General features: G+C 39.5%; 2 protein-coding genes across 6 annotated transcripts in view; one reads left to right on the forward strand and one right to left on the reverse strand.

The window, feature by feature from the left end:
• LOC122542498 (cholesterol side-chain cleavage enzyme, mitochondrial-like) overlaps nt 1-16,327 on the forward strand; it is a 40,710-nt gene extending 24,383 nt beyond the window's left edge. For 3 of the 4 annotated variants that reach the window (XM_043680285.1, XM_043680287.1, XM_043680288.1), the window contains exons 5-9: nt 3,600-3,760; nt 9,605-9,771; nt 11,678-11,756; nt 14,002-14,193; nt 14,623-16,320. In XM_043680285.1, the coding sequence (XP_043536220.1) occupies nt 3,600-3,760; nt 9,605-9,771; nt 11,678-11,756; nt 14,002-14,193; nt 14,623-14,736 (713 nt within the window). In that variant the 3' untranslated portion in view covers nt 14,737-16,320. Of the gene's footprint in view, nt 1-3,599; nt 3,761-9,604; nt 9,772-11,677; nt 11,757-14,001; nt 14,194-14,622 lie in introns of all 4 variants that reach the window. The other variant, XM_043680286.1, reaches the window with a different exon arrangement.
• Nucleotides 16,328-19,676: 3,349 nt separating this feature from the next.
• Nucleotides 19,677-22,678, reverse strand: part of ccdc33 (coiled-coil domain containing 33) — a 274,590-nt gene continuing 271,588 nt past the window's right edge. For both annotated transcript variants that reach the window (XM_043680295.1, XM_043680294.1), the window contains exons 23-24: nt 20,885-21,001; nt 19,677-19,978 (exon numbers count right to left, since the gene is read on the reverse strand). In XM_043680295.1, the coding sequence (XP_043536230.1) occupies nt 19,916-19,978; nt 20,885-21,001 (180 nt within the window). In that variant the 3' untranslated portion in view covers nt 19,677-19,915. The remainder of the gene's footprint in view (nt 19,979-20,884; nt 21,002-22,678) is intronic.

Below are 22,678 nucleotides of genomic sequence, written 5' to 3' on the forward strand. Positions count from 1 at the left end.
TCAAGTTCTTTTACTGACAGCAAAAGAACTTTGCTCAGATCCTGCAAGGTGCTAGCTGTACCAGAGAGGCAGTTACTAACAGATGTAAAAGCTAAGTGCCTGCTTAATATGCTGTCAGAGGGGGAACCACAACACAAGTTCACTACTAAGGATGTACAATGGTGGGGCCCAGAACAAGAAGCAGCTTTCATGATAACTAAACATAACTGATGACAGTGGAAGTGCTGAGCCAATGTGATGTCAATAATGAAGTCACTTTGTAGTGTGACACCGGTGAATCAAGGCTCTGAGCAACACTTGTGCAGTACGCCAACTAGGTACATTGGTGTACAAGGCATTAAAACAAAGTTAGCAACACTATGCTCAGATTGAGAAAGAATGCCTTGCTATTGACTTTGCTTGTGAGCATTTTAATCAGTACCTGGTTTAAGAAAATAAATGTGGTAATGAAGGCTGTCTATAAACCGCTTCCAAGCATCTCCCTCAAATCATTCTGTCTGCTTCAATGATCCTGCATAGAATGTTACTTTGTTTGCAAAGATCTCATCTGGATGTGAAATACAAGCAAAAGAAACATATGTTCATTGCAGTCATGCTGTCAAGAGCTTCATGGCCAATGAAAAGTTGAGGATGCTCAACCAGATTGTAAAAAGGAAACTACACAACAAGGTGCAATTCTCCAAGAGCTACAAAGAAGAAGTGATGAAAGGATGCCCTGAAAACTTTAAGATAACACTTGTTGCCAGAGGAAAATATTGGGCAGAGATAGCTGATAGCCCAAGATGGCATCTTGTATGCATAAAATTGAGTCATTATCCCTAAGGAGATGCGAAAAGAGTTGTTGAGGGGCATTCATGCAAGACACCAAGGAATTGAGTCTAATCTGAGGAAGGCTGTAGCGAACAAACATAAGCAATGAACTGAAGGACCACCTCAGACTGTCAGTGCTTGTCACAAATGCCAAGCTAAACAAGCTAAGAAGCCACAACGGACACACAACAGACCATGGATTAAGCTTGGAGTCTATCTCTTCATTCTTGCAGGAAACATCTTGTCACTGTAGACCACTAGTCTGATTAATGGGAGTTAGACAGCTGAATTCAAGGACTAAGTACTGGCAGGTGTGACTAGATTGAGTTGGGATATCTGGTACAGCATGGATGAGTTGGACTGAAGGGTCTTTTTTCCATGCTGTACCTCTCAATGACTCTGACTACTGCTGAGACTGTAGAATGCCGTAAGGCACAAATACAGCATTCCTGACATGGTGATGAGTAGCAATATCACAGATGAAGAATCCAGCTGTTTTATAAAGGAATTGAAATTCAGCATCATGCATTATCTCCATACTAGCCCCAAGTCAAACAGAAAGGCTGAGGCAACAGTGAAAATCAACCAAAGGATCATAAAAAAATTGAGTAAATTCAGCACAGAATTGTATCAAGGAATGGTTGAGTGGAGAAGTACACCCACTGAAGACATGGCAAGTCCAAAAACTCAAGTTATATGGATGTTGTACCAAAACTGCTCTTCCAATGGCAAAAAGAACACTGAAGCCAGAAATATGCTGTGAGTGAAAAGAAAGAAGTGAAACAAAAGAAAACCACATTTCACTTTGATAGAAGTGCCAAGTCATTGCCATAGCTGAGCATTGGAGAGCCAGTTAGAGTGCAAACGTTCCATACTCTTATCAAAAGTCTGCCAACATGTGCAGCTGTTGTCACCTTGATCATACCTGGTAAATGTGGGTGACTGATATTTCATTGTGACTACACATGTCAATGTATAACTAAAGAAGCTGTGCCTTCACAGTACACACAGCACATGAGGAAGAAGGAAGCTCACCTCTCACACAGGGTACACAACAACCATCAGTCCAGACGTTCATTGTTCCTCAGCGATGGACATGAATCAGCAACAGTAGGTGGCACAGCAGTAGCCCTCATCAAACAACATTCCCTGGAGAAGGCACATCATCCAAAGATTGAGGAAATACCAGTGAAACAACCCATGTGTACCATTAGGAGACTTGCACAATGTAAGGACTATGTATGTAATGCATGTATAAAGACTGATAAAAGTAGAATCATCTAGAGTTAATATACTGTTATGTTAATGATAATTTTCTTTGTGGCCACCTTATTCTAGGTAACGTAACTCTGACTGATACTGCTTGCATCTTTTTTTGTTTATTTATGAAAATGGGAATATTGTAAAAATCCATTGTACCTTAAGTGTACTTGATGCCTTGCCATGGTCACGTGACCTCTATCTCAGCATCCCATAGGGCCATTGAACAGAGAAGCTTGAAACAGATGGTCATCATTTGTATGAAGATTGGAAAAAGTTTGAAGGGCAAAATGGTCTACTTTATAAATTGACAAGACAAAATGATTATAATTTCTTAACAAATCACATGCTTCAGAGTGGTCAAGAAGAGTAGTACAAAATATTATACTCACAGAAGATGGTGTTTCTTTTAAGATTTTGGTTGGAGGATGGGGTGAAAAACATAATTGGAGTGATTCAAATGGAGAATTCCAAGAAAATCGACCATTGGATTTGATGGTATATTCAAAAACCGAAAATAATAGAGAGGATGAAGATATGATGTACTTCCCAAGAACAGAAGAGGGAGGTGTGATGGTTTTAAAGGAAAGAGGGACAAGTACCTGAAGATCTGGGACCATTTATACTAGCTTGAGGGCACCAAAAAAAATTAGATGGTCAGCAATTTGATGCAACGAGGGTCAGTGGAGCAAGAAAGTGTGTCATGCACAAGAATCAAGTTGGCAGCGAAACAAAACCAAAATACGGATTCAGGACAAGACAGGTGTGTGGTTTGGTTTGATCACAAAGAGAAACTCGCGATGGGGTGGGTGAATGTGCCACAGTTACAATTGCATAAATCATTTCATAGTGACAAATGAGTTCATGAGGTCCTCATGCTTGGAGATGAAGTTCAAAAAAGTAGTAGAGAGACGTTTATGAAGATGGTCAGTGACAGAGGAAAGATGTATTGGATTTTCTTTGCTCTCAATCTTGATCTTGAAGTGGTGCATGATTTTAATAGAGAAGAGGAAGGCCTATAAGCTCTTGATGTGGTTAAGGTTCTGGCCATGGACAGCTAAAACATTGTGCACCAGATGTACTCAAATCTGCCACCCTCAGGTTTGAGGAAGTGAAAATGAGTCTATAGCAGGAAAACTTCACATGTCACATACAAAACCCAAGCCAAAAATTAGGGTTCTTTATGGAAACCAGCTCCAAGGTGTCTAGCCATGTTTCTATATACTGTGAGTCGTCCAGGCTTTGGGTGATTTCTCTTTGTTTTCTCACATGCTTTCTCTCTCGAGAAATGTCTGTCCATTGATAAGTTTAGCTTTGAAAAACCATTTATTGTGGGATACAAATAATATTTTCAATAGAGTTGAGTAGCTAAACAATTACAGAAGAAATTATACAGAATGCTGCCCAAGGAAGGTGGCATAATTATGTAAAGTGTATTAAATATGATTAGAGATGGTTTGTTTGCCAGTCACTATTAGAACTGGTGAAATACTTGTGCTTTGATAAACACTCTCTATCTTAATTTGTAGCTGATACCTGTATACAAAGAACATATAAGCAGTTCCACCTGGGATCCAAAAATGACAAAGAATATTCCGGAGTTCTAGCAGATCTGCTGCTGCAAGACATGCTGCCCCTAGATGACATCAAAGCAAGCATTACAGAGCTTATGGCAGGTGGAGTTGACACAGTAAGAGAAAATTGTTTTCTTACCGGACAGTGAGTCATATTGCTGATGGGGTGAAATGAAAGAGCTTGGAGGAGGCGTGTGGAGAGCATAAATGCCAGTGAGGCGTGTGCGGCCAAATGGCCAATTTCTGTGCTGTACACTCTATAGGTTGAATGTTCTGACGGGCTTGGGGCTCTGACAAATGAACAATATGCAAACCCCAACTGTTGTGGTATTTGTGACCTCACCCACCAGTGTGATCTTCCTAAAGATTGCCAGTGAACAGGCCACCTCCAGCAACTGTGTCCAATTCCTAAAAATCACAGAATCCATACTGTGGAGAAGCAGGCTATTCAGCCCATTGAGTTCACACTGACCGTCCAAAGAGCATTCCTTCCAGACCCACCTCCTTCCACCTTATCACCTTCATTTCCTGTAGCTAATCCATCTTGTCGGCACATTCTTGGACACTATGGGCAATTGATGTAGGATTGCTCGCTGAGCTGAAAGGTTTGTTTTCAGATGTTTCATCACCATATGTGGTAACATCATCAGTAAGCCTCCGTTCGAAGCGCTGGTGGAATGGCCCGCTTTCTATTTATGTGTTTAGGTTTCCTTGGGTTGGTGATGTCATTTCCTGTTCTTTTTTCTCATTGGGTGGTAAATGGGATCCAAATCAATGTGTTTGTTGATAGAGTTCTGGTTGGAATGCAATGCTTTGAGGAATTATTGTGCATGTCTCTGTTTGGCTTGTCCTCGGATGGATGTGATGTCCCAGTCAAAGTGGTGTCCTTCCTCATCTGTATGTAAGGATACGAGTGAGAGTGGGTCATGTCATTTTGTGGCTAGTTGATGTTCATGTATCCTGATGGCTAGTTTTCTGCCTGTTTGTCCAATGTAGTGTTTGTTACAGTTCTTGCAAGGTATTTTGTAAATGACATTAGTTTTGTCTGTTGTCTGCCCTGTTCACATCCAACAACATCAACCTGGCCGAGGAAGCACTGACTACATTATTAGAAGAACCAAAGACAAATAAAGCAAACACCACCAACCTCATCAGCAATGATAATATCGTCAAGCCAGTGTACCTATGCCTTACCACCCACTTCACCTTCAATGACAAAACCTACAGACAAACCAACAGAACACTCATGGGATCTCCGCTATCAGGGTTCTTAGCAGATGCAGTAATGCGGACACTTGAACAAATAGCTCTGCCAACCATCCAACCCAAACGTTGGGTCCACTACGCGGATGACTCCTTCATCATCACTAAATGAAAAGAATTAGAGGAAACCTTCAAGACCACCAATAATATCTTTCCTAGCATAAAATTCACTAAAGTGGAGGAAAACAACAACAAACTGCCATTCCTAGATGTCGCAGTCGAGTAAGCAGCCAATGGGGAACTTCAAACCAACGTCTTCAGAAAAACAACACATACTGACCAAATACTGAACTACAGAAGCAATCATCCCAACACCCAAACGAAGCTGCATTAGAACATTATTTCAACAAGCTACCACACACTGCAGCATAGAGAAACTGCGCAGAGCAAAGGAAAATCACCTATACAGTGTACTCAAAAAGAACAGGTACCCAACGAACACAATCTGTCGATTTCTCAGCAACAAACCCCAACAAGCAGACAAAACACGTCCAGAAACTCTAGCCAATCTCTCCTACATCAAAGACATCTTGGAAATGACCGCCAGACTACTCAGACCACTTGGCATCACGGTAGCCCACAAATCCATCATCACACTAAAGCAGCAGCTAGTGAACTTGAAAGACCCTAATCAGACAACAGACAAAACCACTGTCATTTACAAAAAACCTTGCAAGAACTGTAACAAACACTATATTGAACAAACAGGCAGAAAACTAGCCACCAAGGTACATAAACATCAACTAGCCACAAAAAAGACATGACCCACTCTCACTACTATCCTTACATACAAATAAGGAAGAACACCACTTTGACTGCGACAACACATCCATCCTCGGACAAGCTGAACAGAGACACGCACAAGAATTCCTAGAAGCATGACATTCCAACCGGAACTCAATCAACAAACACAATGACTTGGATCCTATTTACCAGCCTCTGAGAAAAAGAACAGGAAATGACATCACCACAAGAAATGGTGTCCACAGGAAATGATTAGATTAGATTAGATTACATTACATTACAGTGTGGAAACAGGCCCTTCGGCCCAACAAGTCCACACCGACCCGCCGAAGCGAAACCCACCCATACCCCTACATTTACCCCTTACCTAACACTACGGGCAATTTAGCATGGCCAATTCACCTGACCCTGCACATCTTTTGGACTGTGGGAGGAAACCGGAGCACCCGGAGGAAACCCACGCAGACACGGGGAGAACGTGCAAACTCCACACAGTCAGTCGCCTGAGGCGGGAATTGAACCCGGGTCTCAGGCGCTGTGAGGCAGCAGTGCTAACCACTGTGCCACCGTGCCGCCCACTAATGATGTCACCAACCCAAGGATAACTAAATACATAAATCGAAAGTGGGCCATGCCACCAGCACTTCGAAAGGAGGCTCACTGATGATGTTACCACGTATGGTGAAAAAATGTCTGAGCAATCCTACATCCTGAGCTACAAATCTTCTCAAAACTCACTAACTAACTATGGGCAATTTACTATGGCCAATCCACCTACCCTGCACATCACTGGACTGTGGGAGGAAACCCATGCAAACACAGGGAGAATGTGCAAACTCCACACAGACAGTCGCCCAATGGTGGAATTGAAGCTGGCGTTTTGATATAATAGTGCTAACCACTGAGCCACTGAGCTGCTTGCTATTAGGGACATTGACAGGGCTGAGCAGACAGGAGGAGTAATCAAAGTGCCTGAAGCTGTGGTTGGCTGGCTGCCTTACCAGGAGAATGGGACCTCGAGAGTTGAGGTGTCCTCTGAAGACATCTACAATTGTTAGCAGGATGATCAGAACCACCCATCCACTTGATTACATGCAACTGCGATTGTGGCCAACGGATCCCTTCAGTTCCAGGAAGGTGGTGGGTGGGCTTTGAGGAGACAAAGGGGGTGGATTTGAAGTGAAGGCATCAATGGTTTCAACTGGGATAGATGATCCTGATGGCCGGGGAATCTATAACTAAAGGTCACAGTTTAAGAATATAGGGTATGCCATTGAGGACTTAGACGAGAAAAAAATTTCTTCACTCGGAAAGTGGTGAGCCTGTAGACTTCTCTGCCACAGAAAGCAGTTGAGGCCAAAACATTGAGTGTTTTCATGAAGGAGAAATTTGGGGTAAAGCTATCAAAAGATATGCAGATAAAGAGGGAGCTAGGTACTGAGTTAGATGTTACACCATGATCATGCTAAATGGCAGAGTTGACTTAAAGGGCTGAATGGCCTACTCTTGCTCCTATATTCAAAGTTTCTATATTTTCTTGGCCTGCTACTGGGAAGCTGTGTCCAGACAAAGGCAGGGTGGTGACCTCAACAAGGAGTTCATCTGCCAGCAAAAAAAAAATACCACCTGCCTCAAAAACTAGCCCTCAACTGGGCACTTAAGATTTATTTGAGTTAGCTAACTGTCACTGCCAGCCATAAACTATTAAGAGTCCACAAAATTTGGAACACATCAGGCAGTCACCTGGATCTGAGACCCTCTGATTTTGCTTCCTGTCTCACCTCCAAATCTGTCTCTCGGAAAGTCCTGCACTTGGCACTAGAAAAGGATGAGGGGTAAATAAACCTACTGTCATGAAACAAATGTCAATATTTTGGATATTGAAATACAAACAGAAAATGTCGAGAATCATCAGCCGGTCAGATAAAAGCATCATCAGCATTTTCTTTTTCGGTAATACAACTGACATTGTATAGCATTTATGTTTCTGAGTGACATCGAACAATTTTATCTTGCTTACAGTCATATGAATGAGTAACTTTATAAATTGGTAAGACACAATAATTATGATTCTCAACACTTAACTGAAATCTCAAGTAGATTAGCAAAAAGTGTTCCTTTAAATTTACCTTGGGCAATGTGTGCAAGATTCCATTTTTTCTGCATCATCTCAAAGTCTGTAGAGCAGCCATGGCATTGGGAATGGTTTAGAAAACAGTCAAAATATGATAAGAAGAAAACTAAAACTTAGAAGTTATGCAAGACTGTGCATGAAAACGAAGAGGGAATTGTGAAAGAGAAAACAGTCAGTCAGAAGTCCAGTCAATGTAGAAATGAGGATGGGAGAGAGTATATATTATCACCTTCAGCATATGTATTTTAGGCAATCCAGCACAGTATTCACAAAGAAAGCAGTTGATGTGTTTTTGTAATTATAAGGCAGAATCTCTAAGTTACTGGTAAGTTCCAACTAAGGTTATCAGTTGCACATAAGATAACCTTATCCCTGATGTTTATTTGGCACAAATGGGAAATGTTCTGCTTGTGGCTTTTCTGAATACTGCACATGAGAATATTTTGGTGAATGACACTAATTGCAGCACTTTTACTGAAGGGTTGGATCTTATGAAGGAACGTGTGACTTTAAAGTGTATCTCAGTTTATTAATTTAAATGAAAAGTAATGCATTGTGCCCCAAATAGGGTTTGGTTTGGTTTATTATTGTCACAACTACCGAAATACAGTTAAAAGTATTGTGTGCTAACCAGACAAGTCATATATAAGTACATCAGGTTTCAAAGAAACTAGTCCCACATTATGCTCTTTCCCCAGGCCCTTAAATTTCCTTCCTTTTTCGGGTAATTTTTACATAGAAAGTGGGGCTAGTTTAGTTTGGTCAAAGGGTCTGTTTCTATGCTATACAACTTTATAACTGAATGCAGAATATAGTGTTACTGCTACAAAGAAGGTGCATAGAAAGATCAACTCTAATATGAGCGTTCCATTTATAAATCTGACAACAGCAGCGAAGAAGCTGTTCTTAAATCTGTTGATACAGGCTGGAAGGCCATCTATAAGATGTCTCACCCAAGACTTAATCCGGCAGAGGTGAGGAGCTGTCAGTGTCTCATCTGGCATCCTACTGCCCAACTACTCAATGATTCAATTCTTCCCCGCTGTTATCTGACTTTTGAACTGACCTCTTGAATATTAATTCTGATCTATTTCTCTTGCTCTCTCTCTCTCCCTCTCTCTGCATTCCCTCTGCATAGAAATATAGAAGGTAGGAACAGGAGGAGGCCATTTGAGTCTTCCATCACAATCATGACTGATCATCCAACTCAATAGCTTAATCCTGCTTTCTCCACATAATCTTTGATCCCATTCACCCCAAGTGCTGTATCTAGCTGCTTCTTGAATACATTCAATGTTTTAGCATCAACTATTTCCTGTGGTAATGAATTCTACAGGCCAACTACCATTATGGTGAAGAAATATCTTCTCATCTCCATCCTAAATAGTCTACCCCGAATTCCCAGACTGTGACCCCTAGTGTCTGTATTCTGCACTCTGTTCTACTACCCTGGCACTCTTTGTATTGTAATGATCTGCCTGTATAGCACACTAAATAACACTTTTCAGTGTATCTCGGTACATGTGACAACAATAAATCAATCAATCAATTAAATGCTTTCCTCCCTTCCAACTCACCACCAGGAGTCATTAAATTCCACCCAAAAACCACAAAAGAAGACAGAAAGGAAAAGTAAGATAATAAATGTAAAATATCATATTTAAGAAGGTAAGTTGTGTTCAGCCTTATGTTCTGATAATTTATTCATTGTAGACAAGCCTAGCATGTATGTATGTATTCACCTTCATACTTTCAATCCATATAGACTTGTTAAAAAAATCCGCCATACACTTATCATTCTATTTCTGTCATGAAACAGACTTCCATGACTCTCTTATGGACTATGTATGAGCTTGCCAAATACCCCAACGTGCAGGAAAATTTACGCAGTGAAATTATAGAAGCCAATCAGAAAACACAAGGAGATCCATTACAAATGTTAAAATCAGTGCCATTACTCAAAGCTGCACTCAAGGAAACATTGAGGTAAGACCGGGTTGCAGTTATAAGAAATATCAACTACAGTCTTCTCAAATTCTTAAGGCATTTAAAATGACTGCGAAGGTACTAAATGTACCAATAGTGCTTCAGTGCCATAGTGAGGAAATGCTACACTGTCCGAGAGTTTGTTTTCAGATGCTGCTTTAAACTCAGGTCCTGACTGCTCTCTTACGTGGATTCGATTCCAAGACACTACCTTGGTGAAGAACAGGCAAAATATCCCTAGTATCTGGCCATTGATTCCTCAGTTATTACCAATAAAATTATATGGTCATTAGCACATTGCTGTTTGTTGGAGAAATCTGTGTTGATTGGTTATCTTCTCAGCTTTGATTGATCAATGATTGCCTTGGAAAATGCCAGGGAACTGTTGTCCTCCAGTTTTGGTATTTTTGCATCTATCCTGATGAGTGCAAGACAAAAACCATCATTTCTTGGTCTAATCAATGCTCAGGTTCTGAACTACATTACCAAATGACTATTTATGATTAACTAATACTTTAAAAGATTTGTAGCACATTTCAGTCACACAATCATACTAAAATATGTTCTAGAACACCTTTATCTTATCACAGGTATGATAAGAGGGCATTCTCGAGAACAGTTAAGGTTGAGCAATAAATATTCGCCAAGTTATCAATACCCACCATTCCATAAATGAATAAAAAACTTCACTGTTCAAGGTGGCTAACACCCAGCCTTTTTTGTGTATTTGATCACAGGCAAATAAACTATAACAATCCAAAATGCAATTCAAGTATGCAACTAAGGATATTTTAAGAAGTTGAACAGTTGCTGCCTCCTATACTGTGCTGACTTGAAAATGCAAAATCAATTCAAAAATGGAGTGAATCAGCTTGCTTTCCCCAACAATGTACTCATTTGAGCACTAACTCTCATCCTCCTAATGTTCAAAGTTCGGATTCTAAATGACAAATTTTCATGACGTGTACCAGACTTCAGCATTGATTTCAAGAGTCCATAGGGATTACCCTTCCAAAGTGACAAACCCCAAAATTCTACTTTGTGTTATTTGATGTTCCTGTGACCTGTGCCACAGAAGATTCACTTAAGACATAAGCGTGTGTGCGCGCACACACACACACACTCGCAAACCAACATTGGAATTTATGGAGAATTGTGAATTATTTCATGATAAAAGAACTACTAGAATTGATCATCTTACTGCCAACATTAGCGTGGCTCCATCCATTTCAGTTTTAGCAGAGATTCTGGGACTCATGGTGGGCTGCAATGATTTCAAAATATGTGAAATATGTTAATCCACATAACATTTTTAAGCATATTTTGATTTCATTGCAGGCCATTGACATGATTATTGCAGAGTATTACTTCAAAGTAAGCCAGGGAATTAGAAGATCCTATTTTTACTGTTGGAATAACATTAGGGAGACTCTAAATGGAACTGGATGGTGTCGCGAGAGAACTAGGAGACCAGACGTGTAAGCTTTTTCAGGATTTGATGATCATGTACAGTCAGATTCAATATGGCAAATAGGACCCTCAACGTTATGTATAAGGACCAATGATTGATTCGGAAAGTGAAACAAATGAATGGCAAATAATCTGGAATCATGTTCAGATCCATTTTTCTATTCACTCGTGTGACATGGGCATCACTAACTGGTCAGCATTCATTGCCCATTCCTAGTTCCCTTGTGATGTTACCTTCTTTAGACTTTGATATCATATCAACTCAGTTCCTTTGCAATTTTTATCATTAGAAGCACATGAAAAAGCCAGAGAAGGATGCCATTCAGGCCATCGTGCTTCTTCGTGGAAAGCTTCCTCCATCTCACTTTGGTTGTTGTCTAATTGCTTCCCCTTTTGTATTTTGACTGTTGATAATGTGATTTATTTCTATTCACAGACTTCATCCAGTAGCTGTATCATTACAGCGCTACACAAATGAAGACATCATATTGCAAAATTACCACATACCTGTTGGGGTAAGATAAGGCAATCAAATACTTTACCTATGATGCTGCTTCATAGAAATGAAATGCCATCATCCACTGCAAATGTCAGCACACTCCAAATCACCTTTCCAATTTTATTGCTCATCTTCCCTTCCACTTTGCAACAATGATTGCACTTCAACATTAATCACATTGCTGTATTTATTTGTAAACAGATAATGGACGCAGATAGGGCTTCTCAGTTATTGTGTGAACATTGATTCATTTTGATCCCTGAGTCAGAAGGTCATGAATTCCAATCCTTTTTACTCAAAACTTGAGTGAGAAATGAAGATTAATGCTGCAGTGCATTACTGAAGATATGCTTTACCATCAGTACTTCTGACTTGCAGAGCTGTTCAACGGAGGACATGGTCAATGCACAAAACCCCATGGCACTAATCTTCTTCCTGAGGAGCGTGGTCAAAAATTTCCCTTTAAAATAGATTTTCTGATCATTATTAGGCTGTAGTTTGTGGTACACCAAAATTGAAGGTGTAGTGAACAGCAAAGAAGGTTACCTCCAGATTACAACTGCATCTTGATCAAATGAGCCAATGGACTGAGGAGTGGCAGATGGAGTTTAATGTAGATAAATGTGAGATGCTGCATTTTGGGAAAGCAAATCTTAGCAGGACTTATACACTTAATGGTAAGGTTTTAAGGACTTTTGTTGAACAAAGAGACCTTGGAGTGCAGGTTCATAGCTCCTCGAAGGTAGAGTCACAGGTAGATAGGACAGTGAAGATGATGTTTGGTATGCTTTCCTTTATTGGTCAGAGTATTGCGTACAGAAGTTAGGAGGTCATGTTGCAGCTGTGCAGGTCACTTTTCAAATATTGTGTGCAATTCTGTTATCCTTCCTATGGGAAGCATGTTGGGAAACCCGAAAGGGTTCAGAAAAGATTTACAAGGATGTTGCCAGGGTTGGAGGATTTGAGCTATAAGGAGAGGCTGAACAGGCTGGGACTGTTTTCCCGGGAGCTTTGGAGGTTGAGGGGTGACTTTAGTAGTTTATAAAATCATGGGGGGCATGGATAGGATAAATAGACAAAGTTTTCCTGGGGTGGCGGAGTCCAGAAGTAGAGAACCTGGATTTAGGGTGAGAGGGGAAAGATATAAAAGAGACCTAAGGGGCAACCGTTTCACGCAGAGGGTGGTACGTGTATGGAATGAGCTGCCAAAGGAAGTGGTGGAGGCTGGTACAATTACAGCATTTAAAAGGCACCTGGATGGGAAGATGAATAGAAAGGATTTGGAGGGATATGGGCTGGGTGCGGGCAGGTGGGACTAGATTGGGCTGGGATATCTGGTCGGCTTGGATGAGTTGGACCGAAGGGTCTGTTTCCATGCTGTACATCTCTATGACTCTATGACTCTACTTCCTATGTGCAAATTAGCTAGCATTGTTTTTGCATTAAAGCAATGACTACAGTATACTTAACAAGTATTTAATTGTTTATAAAGCATCCAAGGACACCCTGAAATCTTAAATATACCATATAAATGAAAGTATTTATTTCATGGTGGAAAATCACAGCTGAAGCCACTCATGTCCTTACCAGATAATCAACTACACCTTTTTTCTTAAAACAATGGGGAGCAGAGCCTGGCTTATTTTTCACCTCTCTCATTCAGGGCTTGGCTGTCACACCCAGTGCTTCAATGGATCAGATTAATTTACTTTAAATGGGAGTAGAGATTAGACTTGTTTTTTCAGTCTGTAAGGTTCAAACACACAAATGCAGCATAATTACTGTCTGAGCTTTGGGTCACTCCCAATCATTTATAATTTATAGTATTTGTATGTGTCATTTCATGTATATATATTACTGGGAAGAGATACATGAGGTTGGAATGATTACAGAATTAATAGGAAAAGTTGGAGTGAATTCATTATGTAACATCTGTAAGTAAACATCTCTGCTGCACATTTGTATATTGTATATTGTATTTGTATATTGTGTTGACTGTTCCAGTAATATGTCAACAGTTATTGGTGATATTGTTTGTTAATCGTGATAGCCTCAGTGAGTTCAGTGTAGTTTCTGATATTTACCCCTTCAAGCCAAAACAAACTCCTGAAATGTTAAAATTTATTAACAAACAATTAAACCATTGTGTCATGGTGTTATATTTAAATACCGCATACCTGTCAAAGTTAAATATTTCTACACAATTAGTTATGAATGTTACATTGCAAAATCTTTTCACCAATTATCAGCAATTGTTTTAGACCTTAGTGCAGGTGGGATTGTATGCAATGGGAAGAAACTCAGAGATATTTCACAAGCCAGAAAGGTACAACCCAGAAAGGTGGCTGAGCCAGGAATGTACCTACTTCAGAAGCCTTGGCTTTGGATTTGGATCCCGGCAGTGCATTGGGCGTAGAATCGCAGAGACAGAAATGCTGCTGTTTCTAATTCACGTAAGTCACTCATTAGTTTTATGCCAGAAGTCGCTGAACTCAAAATAACAACTTTCCATTTGATGATTCTCAACTTTTTGTTTAAATCGAGTCAATACCAACATTTTAAAACAGCTTAAATACTATATCAAACTTCAGCAATATTTTCATAAATGCTTCCAACAAAGTAAGGGATTTATAAATCCCTCTGTAGTGGCAGTCCTATCAGCCTCAATACTTTCAGAAACTATCATTGGCTGAGAAATGAGGGGAACATTTTTTAAAAAGGTGATCCTATGTAATATCCTTAGCAACAATGTGAGCCTGGATAGGAAAATTGAATTTACATCTGCTGTTTATTTAAAATGCTGCTTTTTTATATGAAATATTTTTGTGATGTTGAAATGCTGCAATTGCTGATTGATGCCTATTGACACGTTTCCTTATTAGATGCTGCAGAACTTCAAAATTGAAACAAGTCGGTTGGTTGAAGTGAGAACAACCTTTGACCTTATCTTAATTCCGGAGAGCCCCATCATGTTAGATTTAAAGCCTGTTAAGTGAAGAAAAAAGGATGCGTTTGTGGAGGATACAATATATGTTTGTTTCATCTTTTCATTGGAAATTAATTAATGAGTAATCAGAAGAAGTATACAAGTTCAGTGATCAGTTAGCTGATGAACAATTTATTTACCTATTACTTGGATTTTTTTTCCATGTAACTGTGATATTAATATTAAGGCATTCAAAAGACGCAGTGGCCAATTTTCATGAATGATGGGGAGAAGTAAGGGTAACCAGTTCAAACAGCAAGGGAAAAATTGCATCATTGAAGAGAAATGTATTGCTTTTCATATCATATCATGTACATCTAAAATGTTGCTTGGACATATGGAGCAAATTATTTCTTTTTTCTTTATGTAATTGATTGTAAAGTCCTTTCTTCAAAGTTTGTTCGTGATTTTATAATGCTAAGTACGCAAAGAACACCTTACCCTACTTGGAGATGAAGAATGAACAGAACTCCAAATCAATCAGAAAGGTGATAAACAATTTCATATATTGGAAATCTTTGTACTTTTGATTTTTTTCAGGATCATGTTGCGGTATTATTCCTGTTTCTATATTCACTTGAAAAACAGGCACTCTGTCAAAGATTTTTATATTGTACCCATCAGGACAGAATCGCAAGAATATCAAATCTCAAAGAGAACAACAATTGATACTGCATAAGAACTATATGAGAACCAATCAGCACCTTTTTATGCAGCACAGATTATTCCTCACTTTGTGATCTGGTTTTCTTGCAATGAATGCAAGTCTTCCATTTTCAACATTACAAAAAATATCTTGCAAATAGTAACATAAACAGAATGTAAACAATGCATTATGAGAGTGATATTTCATGTTCAGTTCCATCTGATGCGATAGAGTTGCCCACCTTCAATTTAGAATTTTAAAAAATGATCAGCCAAGTTTTTTTAAAGGTTAGTGATGAAAATTCAATAGTAAGCAAAAAGAGAATTTTCTATTTTGCATTTTATATTGTGTTTTAAAAATGTCAATAAAAATTGACTTTTATTTTGCATTGTTTGGGAACTGGGACAGTTGTGGAATCGTACAAGTGGTAAAAGTACCTTCTTAATATATTTCTCACACTGCAAACCTCCATTGGCTCTTTGTTTGGCAAATTAACTAGCCTTACAAGTGAATTTGCTTTTAAAATAATCAAAGACATTAAATATGCAATAATAGTCATTGTCTGCTATTACCAAAGAAAATTTCTAGCCTCTCTGGCTATTTAGTTTGATCAGGGGATTTTTTGTTATTATCATAGTTTTCATGTAGGGCCTTTTAAAATCACACTATATAAACATTTCCTTAGTTTTGTATCACTGATGTGTTTATGCTTTGTTTGTATTTTTATCATGATAGGAAGTGATTATTATTTGCATTAATAAACTTTTGCAAATACCCTTGATTAGGAAAAAACCCAATGATCTGAACTGTCTTTAACTTACAAAATGGCTGTTATCACCTCAGCAGAATATGCTCAGAATTTTTTTCCACATCATTCTTTGCACATACGTTTAAAGATAAATTGACCAATAGTACATATAACAGATTTTTGAAATATTATTTGCTAACTATTAAGATTTTTCATCAGTTTTTGTTCAAGTTTCTCAATTTGGATGTGTAACTTGTTTTCCCAGGTCCCACCACTGACATTTATTTCCAAAGAGACCCAATTACTCCTGAGGTGATTTTTGGAAGCTTTGGTGTGCATCCTGCTAATTGATCCATTTTTCTTATTTGTTATCCACTCACATTGCAAATGGCTGTCCTTTTTTTTGATATTCTGTTGTATACTACTAATTCGATTTGACTCATAGCCATTAATTATACACATTTAGCATTGTGTCTTAACACGTGCCTTGGGCTGTTTTAAAATTATCACTAGCAATAACAATTGGTTACATCAGTTTCTCTGCAATGCAGATACATCACTTGCCACTAAAAGGAGAAAGGCCCTGGATTATGTTAAAATGTAATGCATCCAAAACTGTGGGAGATGATGATCTGGTCCTATGCAGTTCTGTACTCTGGTGTGTACTTGACATGAAAAACCGCAGCCCTTTATTCCATCAGTGTTTTGCTTGCTGCTATGGATTCTGAAAGTTTTAGTAGCATTACTTTATACCAGTCCACAATGCCAGTAACCAACCTCAAATCATGGAAAATCAAAAACACTCCAATTCCCTTCATCTAATACAGCATTCCCGCAGTTCAGATAAACCTAGTGCACCATGAGCTTATTGTATTTGGCCAAAGTTACCAGATCATAATCATTAAAGTAAAGATAAAGTCACCATAATCCTACGAGACCATAGGGCTGCTCTCTCATTAGAATGGAACAACTGGTGGTGGTGGTGTAATCTGAGGGTGACTGCATCTTGGGCAAGGGGAGAGATTGAGAAGGTGAGTCCTTCATGGTAATCTTAGCTGGTGCAGGAATTAAACCCATTCTGTTGGCACCACTCTGCGTCACACACCAGTTACAACCACTGAGCTAACCAACCTTGTACTGTGATCATAGTGTGTCACATGCTTCATAAATTGACCATTAAGAGGAGAGTCAAATGAAGTGGTAACAAGATCTCTCTGGGGAACAAAGGCAATAACAGAAATAGCCCCTTTGGTAGATACAGGAACAATTCAGGTAACCTTAATACAAAGCTACCTCTAATGACCATACAGGACGAACACAGTCCGCCGATTTCTCAGCAACATACCCCAACAAGCAGACAAAACACATCCAGAAACCCTAGCCACTCTCCCTTACATCAAAGACATCTCAGAAATGACTGCCAGACCTCTTGGCATCATAGGAGCCCACAAACCCACCAACACAGCTAATGAACTTGAAAGACCCTATACAGACAACAAGCAAACTAATGTCATTTACAAAATACTGTGCAAGAACTGTAACAAACACTACATTGGACAAACAGGCAGAAAACTAGCCACCAGGATAGATGAACATCAACTAGCCACAAAAAGACATGACCCACTCTCACTAGTATCCTTACATACAGATAAGGAAGGACACCACTTTGACTGGGACAACACATCCATCCTAGGACAAGCCAAACAGAGACACACATGAGAATTCCTAGAAGCATGGCATTCCAACCAGAACTCTATCAACAAACACATTGACTTGGATCCCATTTACCACCCCATGAGAAAAAGAACAGTAAATGACATCGCCATAGGAAATTATGTCACCACAGGAAATGACATTACCAACCCGAGGAAACCGAAACACATAAATAGAAAGCGGGCCATGCCACCAGTGCTTCATCCAGAGGCTGACTGATGATGTTACTTAGTATCATGACAAAGCGTCTCAAAATGAACTTTGCAGCTCAGCGAGCAAACATCCATCCAGTCCCTACGGAATTTTTACATATCAAGTTACTTACCTCTTTCCTAGACCCTGCAATATTTAACAACCATTAAGTTTTATTTTGCCAGCCAGCTTGTCTACTACAGTGAACATATTTTTTCTTTTACTGTGCATCTGTCTGTAGTCACACAAGTACCTCTGTGGTCACATCTGCAATTCTTGTGACAAAATATCTCCCTGGACATTGATCCTGGTGGCTGCCGCAGGTAGTGGTCCAAGCCAGTGCTTCATTTGCTGGCTGAACAGCTCATTTTTCTGGTAAAGGGTCCTACATATCCAAAAGGTTGTTAGCTTACATGAGATATTTTGTGCCTGTGTTTGCTGCACTTCCAAACATGTGGAGTAGCCTGGCAAGCAGAGTTTCAGGACATATCGGAAAGGAATGGCAGTGGAATTGTTTGGCCATGATGTATTTCAAAGAGACAACAACATCTTCACTTATCATGCTTAAGCTACTGTAGCAATGACATTGCTGGAAGACCTCTTTCTCCATCTGATCCAGTAGATATCTAAGCAGAAGGTCACCTGGTAAATCAAAACCTACTTGGCACGAGTCTAGGTTCTCTGAGTCTGAGTGTGATATTAAAATGCTGACTTTATGATCTTGATAATTAAAACATCACTGGAGGTGGCACTCACTCCAAGTGTCATACATTGTGGGTGGCACGGTGGCACAGTGGTTAGCACTGCTGCCTCACAGTGCCAGAGATCTGGGTTCAATTCCTGCCTCAGGCGACTGACTGTGTGGAGTTTGCACATTCTCCCTGAGTCTGCGTGGGTTTCCTCCGAGTGCTCCGGTTTCCTCCCACAATCCAAAAATTTGCAGGTTAGATGAATTGGCCATGCTAAATTGCCCGTAGTGTTAGGTGAAGGGGTAAATGTAGGGGAATGGGTCTGGGTGGGTTGCGCTTCAGCAGGTCGGTGTGGACTTGTTGGGTCGAAGGGCCTACTTCCACATTGTAGGTAATCTAATTGTCACTATGAGACTCAGACTATTAGCTGCAGTTTAAATGCTTCCTCGTGCAATTCTATTCTTCAAAGAAAACAATGCAACAATGGACATTTTTAATGGATATTTTATTCCTATACTGTGTAAAAATGCTTCATCCAGAAAGGAACAGAAACAATTTTTCTCAGTCCATTAATTATTGTTAATAAAGAATATACAGCTCAATTATGAATAAATTACACTAACAACTTTTTAAAAATAACTATATACATTTCTTTACATTCTGTTTTCTTATGTCAGAGCTCTGTGTTGAAAACAAGCCAGAATATTCATTTTATTCACTCACAGGATGTTAGTGTCGCTGGCTGGGCCAGCATTTATTGTCCAGCCCTAATTGCCCAGAGGAGAATTAAGCGTCAACCACATTACTGTGGATCTGGAGTTAAAAGTAGCCCAGACCAGGTAAGGATGGCAGTTTCTTTCTCTAAAGGACAATAGTGAACCAGATGGGTTTTTCAGTCAATTAATAACAGTTTCATGGTCATCATTAGACTGTTAATTTCCAATTTTTTTATTGAATTCAAATTCCACTATCTGCCATAGTGGGTTTTGTACCCAGGTCCCCAGAATATTACCTGGGTCACTGGATTAATAGTCTAAAAGCAATGCTTTGAGGAATTGTTTACAAGGAAGCACAATTTGTTTTAGTTGTAAATAAATATGACTAGCTCTGATTTAGTTACCATCTGCGATGTTCATTTACAATTTGACTCGGCACATAAATGTTCTCTTAACATGTTGTGGATGAAATCCTCTTTTGAAATTCATGCCAAAGGATCAAGCATTCCATGTCGATTTCGGATCAAAACTGAGTCTGATGCATTTCTCTGTTAAAATGGCAAGGGTAACTATTAAAAGTAGCAAATACCTAGTACAACCCTAATCTACACCAGGGCCTTTTCAATACTTTATTTTAACTGAATGCTAGGAGGTATGTAGTAGTAAAACAAAACATCTTTTGGTGCAGTGGGTAACGTCTCAACCTCTGAGACAGAAACTGAGTGTTCAAGTCCTACTCCTGGACTTGTTGACCATGGGAGACATGTTTGTACCATGCTTTATTATCAACCTGTAAATCCATGCAACATGCCTATGGCAGGCCGTAAGAGCAAGAGAATCTGCTACTCAGCCAGAAAAGCTGCAGTGCAACAATCTCCCCACATTAAAAGACTCCACACACTGGTCCCTTTCGTATTCCATGGTAGGCATCCTCCTCACTTCAAGGGACTAATGAAGAGGTAGTCAAAAGCTATATAATAATTATTGATAAATTTGAGAATTAAGTCAAGAGAAATTTATTGACTTAGAATATGGAATTCGCTACCACTTGAAGTTGTTGAGGTACAAAGCATGGATGGATTTGAGGAAATAATATAAACACATGAGAGAGAAAGGTACAAAATGTTAAAAAAAAGCTTGGAGGGAGCATGCATTCAGCTGAGGCAAACAGCAACGCTATGTAACGCTTTCCAAGAAGATATGTAGAATATCTTTTTGCCATTGGTCATCATTTCCTCTTCTGACTTAGAGGATCTGAAATCTAAGTTGCCAGAATTTCCTAATTGATATCTTTATTTACTCACTTCATCCTCGTGGTCTTCAACTTTGCCCACTCGCTGAGTTTCTCAGCTTCCAAAAAGCTCTTTACTAAAACAAAACTCCTTTCCAAAAACACATAATGGATACCAAGGTTTGCCAGAGACGATCTGTATTGGGAGAACAATCTCACTCACCGAGGGAAAGTCATGCAGCACGATGGTAGAGGTTCTGGTAAAACCATGTTCATATTCCGAGAGCCTTGTCAACATCTCCTGTTTCTCCCGCCCCCACTTCCGTGAACTCTCCTCCAACTACCAAATAAACAGTAGAGAGAAATAAAGATCAGTTATTTCCAGCAGAAGGCATGACTTAACTGTTAACATGTACCTGGATTGGTAACAATTTACATACTTCACAATGAACTAATGCATCAAACCTTTTGGTTTTCCTTTGTCATAACAAAACTGCTTTGCCTGCAGAAAATATATCAATCATCCACCAGCATGCTCCATTTACTTTGGAAAACAGAAAAATATGCAAATACTATACTCCGTAAGCTTTGTGGTATCTGTCAAGAGGGAGGAGGTTATAATTTCACTGGACTAGTAGTCCAGGTTTAGTTAAAACCCTAAAGTCATGAATTCAAATCCCTCCATGGCAGCTGGAAGAATTTAAATCTGGAATTGAAATCTAGTGTTATAAAAACCCATGTCCTTTTAGGAAGGAAATCTTCCATCCTTACTTAGCCTGTCCTACACACGATAACTTGAAACTAAGCTGTTCGCTGTACTGGCCCCTCAAGGCAAAATATGGAAAGGCAACAAATGTGGGCTTTACTAGCAACTGCCACATCTCATGAATGAAGAAAAGAAGAAGAAAATGCTTTAAAGAAGGGTCTGTGCTTTGGGGAGTCTTTGAAACACTCTAGCCCAGCACAAAGCAGAGATCGGTCCTTGAACGTTCTCAGTTCTGAGGTAGGTGCATTGGTGACTGATAAGGAGGGTCAGAGGTTATCAGGAAGTAGGTGGAATTGAGGTCACAATCAGATTAGCTATGGTCCTGAATAATGGCTAGCAAGCTCAGGGGGTAACTACTGCTCCCAATTCACATGTTCAGCTCTACCATTGTGTCTGTTTCCAGCTGTTCTCCAATCAGATACAAAACTTTTGTAGTTTCTGATTTCTCTTATTTATCGCCTTGCTATTGCTTAACCCAACTGCAGTAAAATGCTCATCATCACATCACATCAACAACTACACCTGCTGGAACCTTCACCATGGCATGTCAAAGGGTGAACTATTATTTAAATTTTTGTTTTAAAACCTGCTAGGTCTGACACTATTCCTGAAATGTTAGATTGATTTCTATCTTCACAAGTTCTGCCTGACCCACTCAGCTTTTCCTGCATTTTCACAGTTTAGTGGAGACATCGGCAATGAAATCAATATTCTGAGCCTCAAAAAATCTCACCAAAAACCAGGGTCCACTTATCTGCTACATCGTGCACCATCACCGTGGATACGGATGTTTGACATGTTAAAATGGCAATCGTGCTTCCGATGCAAGGAGTGGGCATGCGTTTAAATCCCACTGACCTTCCCAACACATCACCTGTTTGATCTCTTCTACTTCATTATGAAATACTAGCAAGGAAAATGTAAAATTATGGAAAGAAAAATTGAGGCTGATTTCTAATGTGAACATAGCCTGTCATTAGGATCAAATAACATAATAGGTATATACAAAAATATGGCTTTTAGGATTGGAGAATATTAGTAAGGCGTTTGATAAGGTTCCCCATGGTAGACTACTGCAAAAAATACGGAGGTATGGCATTGAGGGTGAGTTGGAGGTTTGGATTAGGAGTTGGCTGGCTGGAAGAAGACAGAGGGTAGTAGTTGATGGCAAAGGTTCATCTTGGAGTGCAGTTACTAGCGGTGTTCCGCAAGGATCTGTTTTGGGACCATTGCTGTTTGTCAGTTTTATAA

This window comes from Chiloscyllium plagiosum, chromosome 40 (genome assembly GCF_004010195.1).
Source record: "Chiloscyllium plagiosum isolate BGI_BamShark_2017 chromosome 40, ASM401019v2, whole genome shotgun sequence".
Classification (NCBI taxonomy): Eukaryota; Metazoa; Chordata; class Chondrichthyes; order Orectolobiformes; family Hemiscylliidae; genus Chiloscyllium; species Chiloscyllium plagiosum.